This window comes from Salvelinus sp. IW2-2015, linkage group LG17 (assembly GCF_002910315.2).
Source record: "Salvelinus sp. IW2-2015 linkage group LG17, ASM291031v2, whole genome shotgun sequence".
In the NCBI taxonomy this organism is placed as follows: Eukaryota; Metazoa; Chordata; class Actinopteri; order Salmoniformes; family Salmonidae; genus Salvelinus; species Salvelinus sp. IW2-2015.
In genome coordinates this window covers 7,212,459-7,226,169 of record NC_036857.1, presented here as the reverse complement: position 1 = coordinate 7,226,169, position 13,711 = coordinate 7,212,459, and the positions used below count along the sequence as shown (strand labels likewise).

The window sequence follows — 13,711 nt, the reverse complement described above, 5'->3', positions numbered from 1 at the left end:
TGCAAGTCGCCAAGCTCTCCATTGGGTCCGGCACAGAGTGGGTTGTAAATTTACTTAAAGTCGGAGTGCAACGACTCCGACCCCAAAAGACCTTGCTCGCCGTAACCCTCCTCCGTGGAAAAACAATGGCTCACTCAGTACAATGCCATTCTTGCGCAAGTCATGTGAATTGAGCTTTACAGGTCACGCATCTACAGGCTCAGTCACTAATATCATGATATTTTTTTGCAATGTAAATGATGCAGAACCTAAGATTAATGTGGGATTATGACTGTCAAGAGTAATTAAACCATTATCAACAATTGTGTATTCAATCTTCAATGAATGTTTGTTTTTAAGGGCGTTCAGTTTCAATGTGCTTGTGCCCTTACTCAACCTACCTCCTAAGCCAACAGTACATTACAGCACAACAGAACAGACTTCTGTACATATAGTGTTTAGGTCACGTATGCCATTTCTAAGCAGTATAGGGACTGCCAAGCAGCAGTCTGAGGCATCAGAGAAAAGTCAGGAGTCAAAGCATTTGGCTCAGCGTGCGGATGCATCTATGTCTTTATCTATTACCCCACACTCTACAAGTCCTGGCTGGCCTGGCATCCACCGGGTACAGTTAGACCCCAGTCATGGGTAGAGTAGCGTGCAGTGGCGTGTATTCATGGGTGCGAAGGGAAGCCAGGCTTCCACAAAAAATGCATCTCACAGGAGAAAGCATCCGAGCGAGTGAAACAGCTTCCCTCTGTCCCTCTACATGTATGCCATCTATCTGATACTGTCTGGTCCAAACGAGTATGACATTGTTGCCACCTGTAGCATTACATGCCAGCGAGCATTTGGTCTCCCTTGACAGTCACAGCTCAACTATGAATGGTCCTGGTGAATAAAAAATAAAAAAATAGTGTCAGGGGAAGCTAGCTTGGATTTGGAGTCTCTCCTATCAAATTGCTTTGAGAGCACAGGTCATTAAACAGAAACAATATGACTTGTTGCATCTCGTGTTGTCGTCCTCCAGTGGCTAGCTAGCTAAAATTGGCCCTTTCCTAAATTAGCAATGGATGGAGATAGGGATTTGGACATGTGGTTTTACTTAATTCTCTCTACTGGCCAATGATTATAATGGCGATTCTGATCCAACCATTAATCCATACATTGTTGTGCCCCTGGCCTGAGATGATGGAAGTTCAATATGCAGCTAGAGGAGGAAGGCTAATATTAACGAGCTAACGTTGCCCATGAATGGAAGTTGGCGAGCAAGCATTTTAGCCAGGTAGTCTAGGACAACAAAAAATTAAAGCCTGTACTGTTAACATGAAAGAGAGGATGGCATTGGCGTTTCTCTGCAAGTAGGGGGACTCAACATGTTTTTCTACTTGCACGAACGGGCACACATGCGTGCAAACAGAAATCAGAACCATGGACAGCCACATCATATTTAGCTTATGTTGGACTAAATTTAAATAAAATAAATGAAAAAAATTCTGGTATCTTTTAGTTGTCACTGTTTTAGACTAAGCAGAGGTGATTTGATGTTGAAATGAAGTTGAGATGGTGCTGGAATAGTGGAGGCAACTCCTGTTATTTTGCAACTTGTGGTAACTCTGTGGTTCTAAATCCATAGTTGTTTAGTGGCCCGAAAATGTTGAAAAACATTAATTTACTTAACCATGCTGTAGGTCATGCTGTAGGTCTGTTACATGTAATATGCGTCTCAGACTTCACCGGACAGAGGTTGCTATCCGGTTTTGTTATAAAACGAAGGTGTGGTTGAATTTGTTCTGCCATTGTCTTATTGTCTCGGCCTGTAGGCCTATATATCACAGTCGCAAGGCATATGTATTGACAGCAAACAACGCAATTATCAGAACACATACAGTGTAGGTTGTAATATGGCCTTGTGGTGGATTTACCCACGCACTGCGTGTTAAAACACCATGTTGAGGCCCATACTGAACACTTGGTCACCACCACACGCACACACAGCTGATTCCATTAACGTTCTTTATATTGTTGTGTGGTTCTAAAAAGGGAGGAACAATATAAGCATTAGGATCCACTTATAAGACTAAGAAATAGATATACATGCAATACAATAATACAAAGAGAAAATTGTGGCATAATATGAACATAAACGAATGCAAAGGTATAGCAACACACATGTTGAAATGTAATAGGCTACTTATATGGCAATACAAAGACATGCATTAGCTACAAGCTAACCATAAACTTCACTCAGAAACACTCAAAGACTAACAAATAGGCCTCGTCCTGGGTCAGACATTGCACACATATTTCACAACACTTACATGTTCAAGATACTTCAAGAAAGGAAAAAAGCATGTTGAAGTCAGTCATTACACAATACTTATTCTTTTCGAGACGGCTGAGACAAGCTCTACCATGGTGTGCGGGGCGGAGCCCTGGAGTGCGTCCAAGTGCCTTGATTGGTTGGATGAACAGCGGTGTGAACGGGTGATTGACAGAAGAGGTGCAGGCCCCTGGGCGAGGCTCATCAGGGATCCAGAGGCAGGGGCAGGCTGGGCCCTGGAGACGGGGCAGGAGGTTTGGCATGTAGCACTGAGGGAGCGGACTGCTTGTCAACTGAGACTGGGGGCTGCGGACTAACTGAGACTGGGGGCTGCGGACTAACTGAGACTGGGGGCTGCGGACTAACTGAGACTGGGGGCTGCGGACTAACTGAGGGCAGAAGCTGCAGACCTAGTGTGGCAAAGAACCTTAGCCTGGTGGAGCAGTGGACTGAGGGTTGACTAGAGCTGGAGACTTTGAAACTAAAACATCTGATGGCTGGGAGCCTAGTGCCAATAACTTTGGGCCTGACAGGTAAAGTGGCTCTGGACCTAAGAGGGGACACCCACTCTGGACCTGACAGGGAGTCTGACTTACACTGACTCTGGACCTGCCAGGGAGAACAACTGATAGCTAGGAGAGCAGTGGAGCTCTGGGCCTACTAGAGGAACTGGTAACTCTGCGCCTAACCGGGTAGAAGCCTGATGACCCACCTGGGCTAGGTACTGAGGGCAGACTAGTGCTGGGGAGACAGACCTAGCATGGCTGGAGACTGATGACATAGTGCTAGGGACCGAGAGCTGACAATCTGGAGACAGTGAGCCTAGTGCAGCACACTTGGGGCCTAGCAGGGTAGGAGGCTCTAAGCCTGAACACTTCACACCTGCCAGGTAGGCAGGAAACTGAATCTGACCCTACCAGAAGGGAAGGGAACTGGACAAAATGTGATCATATTACTCCAGTGCTAGCCTCCCTACACTGGCTTCCTGTTAAGGCAAGGGCTGATTTCAAGGTTTTACTGCTAACCTACAAAGCATTACATGGGCTTGCTCCTACCTATCTTTCCGATTTGGTCCTGCCGTACATACCTACACGTACGCTACGGTCACAAGACGCAGGCCTCCTAATTGTCCCTAGAATTTCTAAGCAAACAGCTGGAGGCAGGGCTTTCTCTATAGATCTCCATTTTTATGGAATGGTCTGCCTACCCATGTGAGAGACGCAGACTCGGTCTCAACTTTTAAGTCTTTACTGAAGACTCATCTCTTCAGTGGGTCATATGATTGAGTGTAGTCTGGCCCAGGAGTGTGAAGGTGAACGGAAAGGCTCTGGAGCAACGAACCGCCCTTGCTGTCTCTGCCTGGCCGGTTCCCCTCTCTCCACTGGGATTCTCTGCCTCTAACCCTATTACAGGGGCTGAGTCACTGGCTTACTGGTGCTCTTTCATGCCGTTCCTAGAAGGGTGCGTCACTTGAGTGTGTTGAGTCACTGACGTGATCTTCCTGTCTGGGTTGGCGCCCCCCTTTGGGTTGTGCCGTGGCGGAGATCTTTGTGGGCTATACTCGGCCTTGTCTCAGGATGGTAAGTTGGTGGTTGAAGATATCCCTCTAGTGGTGTGGGGCTGTGCTTTGGCAAAGTGGGTGGGGTTATATCCCCTGTCCGGGGGTATCATCGGATGGGGCCACAGTGTCTCCTGACCCCTCCTGTCTCAGCCTCACGTATTATTGCTGCAGTAGTTTGTGTTGGGGGCTAGGGTCAGTTTGTTATATCTGGAGTACTTCTCCTGTCTTATCCGGTGTCCTGTGTGAATTTAAGTATGCTCTATCTAATTATCTCTTTCTCGGAGGACCTGAGCCCAGGACCATGCCTCAGGACTACCTGGCATGATGACTCCTTGCTGTCCCCAGTCCACCTGGCCGTGCTGCTGCTCCAGTTTCCTGTTCTGCCTGCGGCTATGAACCCTGACCTGTTCACCAGACGTGCTACCTGTCCCAGACCTGCTGTTTCAACTCTCTAGAGACAGCAGGAGCGGTAGAGATACTCTTAATGATCGGCTATGAAAAGCCAACTGACATTTACTCCTGAGGTGCTGACTTGCTGCACCCTCGACAACTACTGTGATTATATTATTTGACCTGCTGGTCATTTATGAACATTTGAACATCTTGGCCATGTTCTGTTATAATCTCCACCCGGCACAGCCAGAAGAGGACTGGCCACCCCTCATAGCCTGGTTCCTCTCTAGGTTTCTTCCTAGGTTTTGGCCTTTCTAGGATGTTTTTCCTAGCCACCGCGCTTCTACACCTGCATTGCTTGCTGTTTGGGGGTTTAGGCTGGGTTTCTGTACAGCACTTTGAGATATCAGCTGATGGAAGAAGGGCTATATGAATACATTTTATTTGATTTGGACATCTAGGTCAGGGGACACACTAGGGGTGACTTCTGGTGGGACACTCGAGGTGATGTGTGGCGGGTCCCGAAGCGACATCTGGTAGGTCTGGAGGTAGCAGGACCCTTGGGGCTGGAATTAGCATGGTGCTGGCAAGCCGGGGTGGATAAGCCTGCACTTAACCTTGCCAGTAGCTGCAGGCTGTGGTTACATACTAGGAGCAGGCATAGAATCCACAGCTTGGCTTGGGATCTGGGCCAGGAGGCGTTCCCAACGCTCTGGTAGATACGACATAGGCGGGGCCTCCCGAGTGGCGCAGTGGTCTAAGGCACTGCATCGCAGTGCTAGCTGTGCCACTAGAGATTCTGGGTTCGAGTCCAGGCTCTGTCGCAGCCGGCCGCGATCGGCAGACCCATGGGGCAGCGCACAATTGGCCCATCATTGTCCGGGCTAGGGGAGGGTTTGGCCGGACTCGCACACTAGCGACTCCTGTGGTGGGCTGGGTGCAGTGCACGCTGACACGGTCACTAGGTGTACGGTGCGGCTGGCTTCCGGGTAAATGGGCATTGTGTCAAGAAGCAGTGCAGCTTGGTTGGGTTGTGTTTCGGAGGACGCATGGCTCTCGACCTTCGCCTCTCCCAAGTCCGTAAGGGAGTTGCAGCGATGGGACAAGACTAACTACCAATTGAATACCACAAAATTGGGGAGAAAAAGGGATGTAAAAAAATAACAAATAAATTTWAAAAAAAAGATACGTAGGCTCCAGCCGGGGGGGCCTGGAGCGACTACGCTCTGTGGGCCACCTCGGAACATAGTGGAAGTCCCAATGCTCCCATGGAGGTGGTGAACACTCTGGCCGGGGAGGCCTGGAGTAGAGTCTCTCAGGGCAGCAGCAGGGCCGACTATGGAACTATCAGCAGTGGTGGTGCTTCTGAGGCCATGACGATGGCTCTAGCCAGGGGGGCCTAGAGCGGTTGCGGTCAGGAGAATAACGGCAGTAATGGTGCTCCCGTGGCGGGGCTCAGGCCGGGAGGACCTAGAGTACGCCCTCCTGAGCTCTTCCTGCTCATAGATCAGTAGTCCCTCTGCAGCTCCTAACTGGAGAGGGTGTGGTCTCTCCCTCACCACTGAGAAGGCCTGGAGAAGGGCTTGTAGTAGTCTCTTGGATGAGAAAGTGAGGAAGGCTCAGGTGCGTGACCGCTTCGTATGGTGGGGGTGGGCTGAGGTGGGTGGTGACGGTCGTCTCGTGGTGAGATGCACAAAATCCTCTTTGGGTACTTCAACATCTTAACTATAGCAGGTCAGAATCTGTCTCGAGTGAAAAAAAAGCTACTATTGGTAGCTAAATGAAAAAATTGTCTAACAGGAGCTCGGCTGTGAATGCGCTCACCCGCTAGTAACTTATGCTGATTGCTTAGGTTCTTCTCACTACAGTGTTGTCCGGTTAAAACACCATGCTGAGACCCATACTGAACACTTGGTCACCACCACACGCACACACCGACACAGCTGATTCCATTAATGTTCTTTATATTATTATGTGGTTCTAAAAAGGGAGAAACAATACAAGCATTAGGATCCACTTAAAATAGACCAAGAAATAGATAGTAACCAAAATTTTTTTTAAACAAAAATATATTTTATATTTGAGATTCTTCAAAGTAGCCACCCTTTGCCTTGATGACAGCTTTGCACACTCTTGGCATTCTCTCAACCAGCTTCATGAGGTAGTCACCTGGAAAGCATTTCAAGTTAATTTGTGGAATTTCTTTCCTTCTTAATGTGTTTCAGCCAATCAGTTGTGTTGTGACAAGGTAGGGGTGGGTGGTATACAGAAGTCAACCCTACTTGGTAAAATACCAAGCCCATATTATGGCAAGAAAATCTCAAATAAGCAAAGAGAAACGACAGTGCATCATTACCTTAAGACATGAAGTTCAGTCAAGGCGGAACATTTCAAGAACTTTGAACATTTCTTCAAGTGCAGTCGCAAAAACCACCAAGCACTGATGATGAAACTGGCTCTCGTGAGCACTACCACAGGAAAGGAAGACCCAAAGTTACCTCTGCTGCAGAGGATAAATTAATTTCTTCAGTTACCAGCCTCAGAAATTGCAGCACAAATAAATGCTTCACAGAGTAACAGACGCAAGTAACAGACACACTTCAACATCAACTGTTCAGAGGAGATTGCGTGAATCAGGCCTTCATGGTCGAATTGCTGCAAAGAAACCACTACTAAAGGACACCAATAATAAGAGACTTGCTTGGGCCAAGAAACATGCGCAATGGACATTAGACCTGTGGAAATCTGTCCTTTGGTCTGATGAGTCCAAATGTAAAATTTTTGGTTTCAACCGCCGTGTCTTTGTGACGCAGAGTAGGTGAACTGATGATCTTCGATGTGTGGTTCCTACCGTGACCCATGGACACTGTCGGTGATTCATTAAGAATTCAAGGCACACCAGCATGGCTGCTACAGCGCTTAGTGGGACTATCATTTGTTTTTCAACAGGACAATGACCGAACACACCTCCAGGCTGTGTAAGGGTTATTTGCTCAAGAAGGAGAGCTACAACAGAAGACTTGGCCTCCACAATCACCCGACCTCAACCCAATTGAGATGGTTTGGGAGGAGTTGGACTGCACAGTGAAGGAAAAGCAGCCAACAAGTGCTCAGCATATGTGGGAACTACTTCAAGACTGTTGGAAAAGCATTCTAGGTGAAGCGGGTTGAGAGAATGCCAAGAGTGTTCAAAGCTGTCATCAAGGCAAACGGTGGCTACTTTGTAGAATCTCAGTTTTGATGTCTTCACTATTGTTCTACAATGTAGAAAATAGTCAAAATAAAGAAAAACCCTTGAATGAGTAGGTGTGTCCAAACTTTTGACTGGTACTGTACATGCAATACAATAATTCAAAGAGAAAATGGTGGCATAATATAAACATGAATGAATGCAAAGGTATAGCAACACCATGTAGAAATGTAATAGGCTACTTAGAATGTGGCAATACAAAGACATGCATGAATAACAATAGCGCTAGCATTAGCTACAAGCTAACCATAACAAACTTCACTCTGAAACAATCAAAGCCTAACAAATAGGCCTCGTCCTGGGTCAGACATTGCACATCTATACATATTTCACAACACTTACATGTTCGATGGACGCACAACACTTCAAGATAGGAAAACAGCATGTTGAAGTCCGTCATTACAAAATACTTGTTTCTTCTTGAGACGGCAAGTGAACACGATCTAACATGAGGTATGCGGGGCTGGAGCCCTGGAGTGTGTCCAAGCGAACAGAGGTGAACAGAGGTATGAAGAGTGATTGACAGGGCTGCAGGCCAATCAGATTGAGAAGGCTGGCCTTCTGTACAAGTCTGAAATTCAGATTATTTTTCAGTTCTTGAATAGGAACTTCAATGCACTTCCTAAATTAACTGAATTGAGATGCCGCCTCCAATCCTGCTATGTACCTTCAGTAGTTCCAGGGCTGTAGGGGAGCTGGTCTCCTGGGGCTCCCCTCTCCCCCTGGGTGGTGTGTCCCTGGTCCTGTTTGACCTCTGCAGGTTGCTTTTGGTCTTGGGCTCGTCATGAATGGGACCCCTCTTCACAGGACTGATTCTGCTCTGTAGCACTGAGTCATCCTGGGACCTCGTTTCCTCCAGATACAGGCTGAGAGTGCTGCCAGTCATGGACGCCTGGGAGAAGACAACAGTATTGTTAAATTATAGGTGTGTGAATAAAATAACATGATATACATGTATAACTGAAGACATGCACACTCACAGCTTGATTTAATAGGGAGGCTTTGTGCCAATGCCTCTAATGATCAAAGTGGCAGCAGGTGTCTGGACGGTCTAGACAATCAGGCTTTTATTTATTTGTATTTTATTTAACTAGGCAAGTCAGTTAAGAACAAATTCTTATTTACAATGACGGCCTAGGAGCAGTGGATTAACTGCCGTGTTCAGGGGCAGTAAGACAGATTTTTACATTGTCAGCTCAGGGATTCGATTAAGCAACCTTTCAGTTACTGGACCAACGCTTTAACCACTAGGCTAACTGCCTCCCCAATTGGTTCTTTTAGTAGCAGATTGGGACAGATAGAAGGAGCTTACCTCCAGCTCCCTGAGTATCTCTGATTGGCCGCAGGTCTCTAGGTCCTGCAACGCCTGGGACCAGAAGCTATCCTCCTGTTTCAGGGTGCCATGGCAACTAGGGGGGCTGGCGTATCTATGACAATGCAGGAACCAGAACATGAGAGGAGTCTTGCTGTCCAGAGACTGGGGTGTTTTGAGACCGGTTTGAAACAGGTGTGGCCTGCAAAGCAGCGTGGGTAATGCAGGCACCGGACTGCATGATGTTGAGAGGTCCTTTAAAAACCTTTCAGGCCTCAGTGAGGGCAAGAGTAAACGCTCTCTAACACAGAACAGTGTAGTCCCTTAGAATAGAAAGTGTCTTCATGCAGATAGTTCATCGTTTAAAAGTTTAAAAGTTAAGCCACCCAAAAAGCCTTAAGGTGTAGACAGTTTTGCGGCAGTGAAGGGCAACAAAAGTTCAGGAAAAAAAAATCAAGTGAAGAGTTAAGAGTGAAGCAACAGACAAGGCAGAGGTGTGTCCATGGGGCCTTTGGGTGTTTTAGAGGGACAGGTTTGGTGAAGACAAAAAGCGACAGAAAAATACACGTTTATGTGAAACACCAGGAGCCTCACGTGCAGTTAGTAAAGCAGATGAGAGAGAGAGTACCTGAGAAAAAGAGAAAAAGCACAGATAGGAGCAGATAAAATGGAGGAATGAAACAACTGTGGTGATTTAGAAAAACATTCTAAACCCAAATATTTGAGTGACATTGCAGATTTATTGGATTCACTTTCCAAATCAATACATATTGAGTTTTAGGCTAAACCAGACTTGAAAGAGATTTTTTTGTACCTCACTTCAACATTTATGATCATTGCTTACATACATGGAGGCATACAGAAGGCATACACGTAGATTAAAAGGAAAAAAGAACAACACTGAAAGCCACAGAATGAAAGAAATTATTACAACTATCAAATGCATTAGCCAGATCTGTATTATGTGCTTAATGACTTGGATAAAGCACAAACAGACCCGGAACCAGGCAACAGTACCCACTGCTCATTGTAATCATGGTACTGGCACGGACCCTGTATATAGCATGCATTCTCGTGTTCTTTCTCTTCATATTTCTTGTGTGTCTCCTTCCTTTATATAATGTCCTCTCACCTTGATACTGCTGTTTGCAAGAGCTTGCAAGTAAGAATTTCACTGTACTGTCTTATACTTGCTGTATCCTGTTAATGTGACAAACTTTGAAACAACAAATCCATTGTTCTAGCCTAAAGTAGGCACTCACCCAGCAGCCTTATCCCAGTCATCCTCAGTGTATCTCCCATCGTAGAGGTGGGAGTGGTGGGTAAGGCCGGTAAGGCCAGTGGAGATGGAGTTGAGGTGGGTCCTGGGTGGTTTGGTGCGTCTCCACTCAGTAGGCTGGAAAGTCAAATCTGCAGCTCTGTGGAGATACGTTCCTGCACACAAGCGACAAAAACAAACATTAAAAAACATGATAACGTTCTACACACCCAACAACTGATTTCAGGAGAGTCATGTGAGCATATAAATCTAAAGTGGCCTAAACTGGTTGTCTAAACTGGTAATGACTACGCGTCCATGTTCTGTCCTCACCTTGGCTGCCGTAGTCAGCATCGATGCCGGAGCCGTCCCAGGAGCTCATGGCAGAGTCCATGCTGGGCACGGTGGCAGAGTACACCCCTGAGTGTTTACTGGTCTTCTGGGAGTCAGTCAGCTCATCCTCTGTGTCGCTCAGGAACCCTGCCTGCTTCGACATCTGCTGCACATCTGATTCTGCATGGGAACAAAGGCAGTGGCGAGTTAAGAGAGAATCATAACTCAATTATGTCATAAAATACACTGAGGGTACAAAACATTAAGAAAACCTGCTCCTTCCATGACAGACAGACCAGGTGAAAGCTATGATTCCTTATTGATGTCACTTGATAAATCAACTTCAATCAGTGCAGATGAAGAGGAGACAGGCTAAAGAAGGATTTTTAAAGCCTTGAGACATGGATTGTGTATGTGTGCCATTTAGAGAGGGAATGGGCAAGATAAAAGARTGAAGTGCATTTGAACGGGGTATGGTAGTAGGTGCCAGGTGCATCGGTCTGTGTCAAGAACAGCAACGCTGCTGAGGTTTTCAAGCTTAATAGTTTCCTGTGTGTTTCAAGAATGGTCCACCACCCAAAGGACATCCAGCCAACTTGACACAACTGTGGGAAGCATTGGAGTCAACATGGACCAGCATCCCTGTGGAACGCTTTTGACACCTTGTAAAGTCCATGCCCTGACGAATTGAGGCTGTTCTGAGGACAAAAGTGGGGGTGCAACTCAATATTAGGAAGGTATTCCTAATGTTTGGTGTACTAAATAAATAAATACACATCCACACAGTTGAAGTCGGAAGTTTACATACACTTAGGTTGGAGTCATTAAAACTCATTTTTCAACCACTCTACTAATTTCTTGTTAAACTATAGTTTTGGCAAGTCGGTTAGGACATCTACTTTGTGCATGACAAGTAATTTTTCCAGCAATTGTTTACAGACAGATTATTTCACTTATAATTCACTATCACAATTCCAGTGGGTCAGAAATGTACATACACTAAGTTGACTGTGCCTTTAAACAGCTTGGAAAATTCATGGCATCAGAAGCTTCTGATAGGCTAATTGACATCATTTGAGTCAATTGGAGGCGTACCTGTGGATGTATTTCAAGGCCTACCTTCAAACTCAGTTCCTCTTCGCTTGACATCATGGGAAAATCAAAAGAAATCAGCCAAGACCTCAGAAAAAATTTGTAGACCTCCACAAGTCTGGTTCATCCTTGGGAGCAATTTCCAAACACCTGAAGGTACCACGTTCATCTGTACAAACAATGGTACGCATGTATAAACACCATGGGACCACGCAGCCGTCATACCGCTTAGGAAGGAGACGCGTTCTGTCTCCTGGAGATGAACGTACTTCAGTGCAAAAAGCTCAAATCAATCCCAGAACAACAGCAAAGGACCTTGTGAAGATGCTGGAGGAAACAGGTACAAAAGTATCTATATCCACAGTAAAACGAGTCTTATATCGACATAACCTGAAAGGCCGCTCAGCAAGGAAGAAGCCACTGCTCCAAAACCGCCATAAAAAAAGCCAGACTACGGTTTGCAACTGCACATGGGGACAAAGATCGTACTTTTTGGAGAAATGTCCTCTGGTCTGATGAAACAAAAAATACAAATACACCATGACAGCGCAACACACAAGGGGTGGAACAGTGGCAAAGGTACCCACAGGACAAACAGAATAATATTCGTCTGAGAGACTAAATAGCATTAATACAACAAAAATTATTCAAAACACACTCCTTTAGTTTACACAAGTTAAACAGATGTATTTTTTCTTCATAATAAGCAGGAGTAATATTCTTAGCAGATCAGAATGACAGCAGACAGTCTTTAGTGACATGGATAGAAGTACAAACAGAAACAAAAGACAAAATTAACGAGAATGGCAATTGTTATGTTTGGAGGAAAAAGGGGGAGGCTTGCAAGCCAAAGAACACCATCCCAACCATGAAGCACAGGGGTAGCAGCATCATGTTGTGGGGGTGCTTTGCTGCAAGAGGGACTGGTGCACATCACAAAATAGATGGCATCATGAGGATGGAAAACGATGTGGATATATTGAAGCAACATCTCAAGACATCAGTCAAGAAGTTAAAGCTTGGTCGCAAATGGGTCTTCCAAATGAACAATGACCCCAAGCATACTTCTAAAGTTCTGGCAAAATGGCTTTGTGTTGTGGCCATCACAAAGCCCTGACCTCAATCCTATAGAACATTTGTGGGCAGAACTGAAAAAGCTTGTTGCGAGCAAGGAGGCCTACAAACCTGACCAGCTCTGTCAGGAGGAATGGGCCAAAATTCACCCAACTTGTTGTGGGAAGCTTGTGGAAGGCTACCCAAAACATTTGACCCAAGTTGAACAATTTAAAGGCAATGCTATCAAATACTAATTTAAAGGCAACGCTATCAAATACTAATTGAGTGTATGTAAACTTCTGACCTACTGGGAATGTGATGAAAGAAATAAAAGCTGAAATAAATCACTCCCCACTATTATTCTGACAATTCACATTCTTAAAATAAGGTGTTGATCATAACTGACCTAAGACAGGGAATATTTACTAGGATTAAATGTCAGGAATTGTGAAAAACTGAATTTAAATATATTTGGCTAAGGTGTATGTAAACTTTGCTTGTGTCATGCACAAAGTAGATGTCCTAACCGACTTGCCAAAACTGTAGTTTGTTAACAAGAAATTTGTGGAGTGGTTGAAAAACGAGTTAATGACTCCAACCTAAGTGTATGTCAACTTCCGACTTCAACTGTATATGCAGATGATAGTCTCATACTCAGCTAGCCCCTCCCCGGATTTTGTGTTAAATGCTCTACAACAAAGCTTTCTTAGTGTCCAACAAGCTTTCTCTACCCTTAAACTTGTTCTGAACACCTCCAAAACAAAGGTCTTGTGGTTTGGTAAGAAGAATGCCCCTCTTCCCACCGGTGTGATTACTACCTCTGAGGGTTTGGAGCTTGAGGTAGTCACCTCATACAAGTACTTGGGAGTATGGCTAGACGGTACACTGTCCTTCTCTCAGCACATATCAAAGCTGCAGGCTAAAGTTAAATCTAGACTTGGTTTCCTCTATCGTAATCGCTCCTCTTTCACCCCAGCTGCCGAACTAACCCTGATTCAGATGACCATCCTACCCATGCTAGATTACGGAGACATCATTTATAGATCGGCAGTTAAGGGTGCTCTCGAGCGGCTAGATGTTCTTTACCATTCGGCCATCAGATTTGCCACCAATGCTCCTTATAGGACACATCACTATACTCTATACTCCTCTGT

The 13,711-nt window shown here is 45.6% G+C and overlaps 1 protein-coding gene across 6 annotated transcripts in view; it reads right to left on the bottom strand.

Annotated features, from left to right (window-relative positions):
• The window catches only part of grip2a (glutamate receptor interacting protein 2a), a 55,601-nt gene that overhangs the window by 5,408 nt on the left and 36,482 nt on the right, over positions 1-13,711 (bottom strand). For 5 of the 6 annotated variants that reach the window (XM_024005841.2, XM_024005840.2, XM_024005842.2 and 2 more), the window contains 4 exons: positions 10,410-10,589; positions 10,081-10,252; positions 8,819-8,933; positions 8,174-8,398 (listed from right to left, as the gene is read on the bottom strand). In XM_024005841.2, the coding sequence (XP_023861609.1) occupies positions 8,174-8,398; positions 8,819-8,933; positions 10,081-10,252; positions 10,410-10,589 (692 nt within the window). Of the gene's footprint in view, positions 1-8,173; positions 8,399-8,818; positions 8,934-8,955; positions 9,447-10,080; positions 10,253-10,409; positions 10,590-13,711 lie in introns of those variants that run through there. The other variant, XM_024005845.2, reaches the window with a different exon arrangement.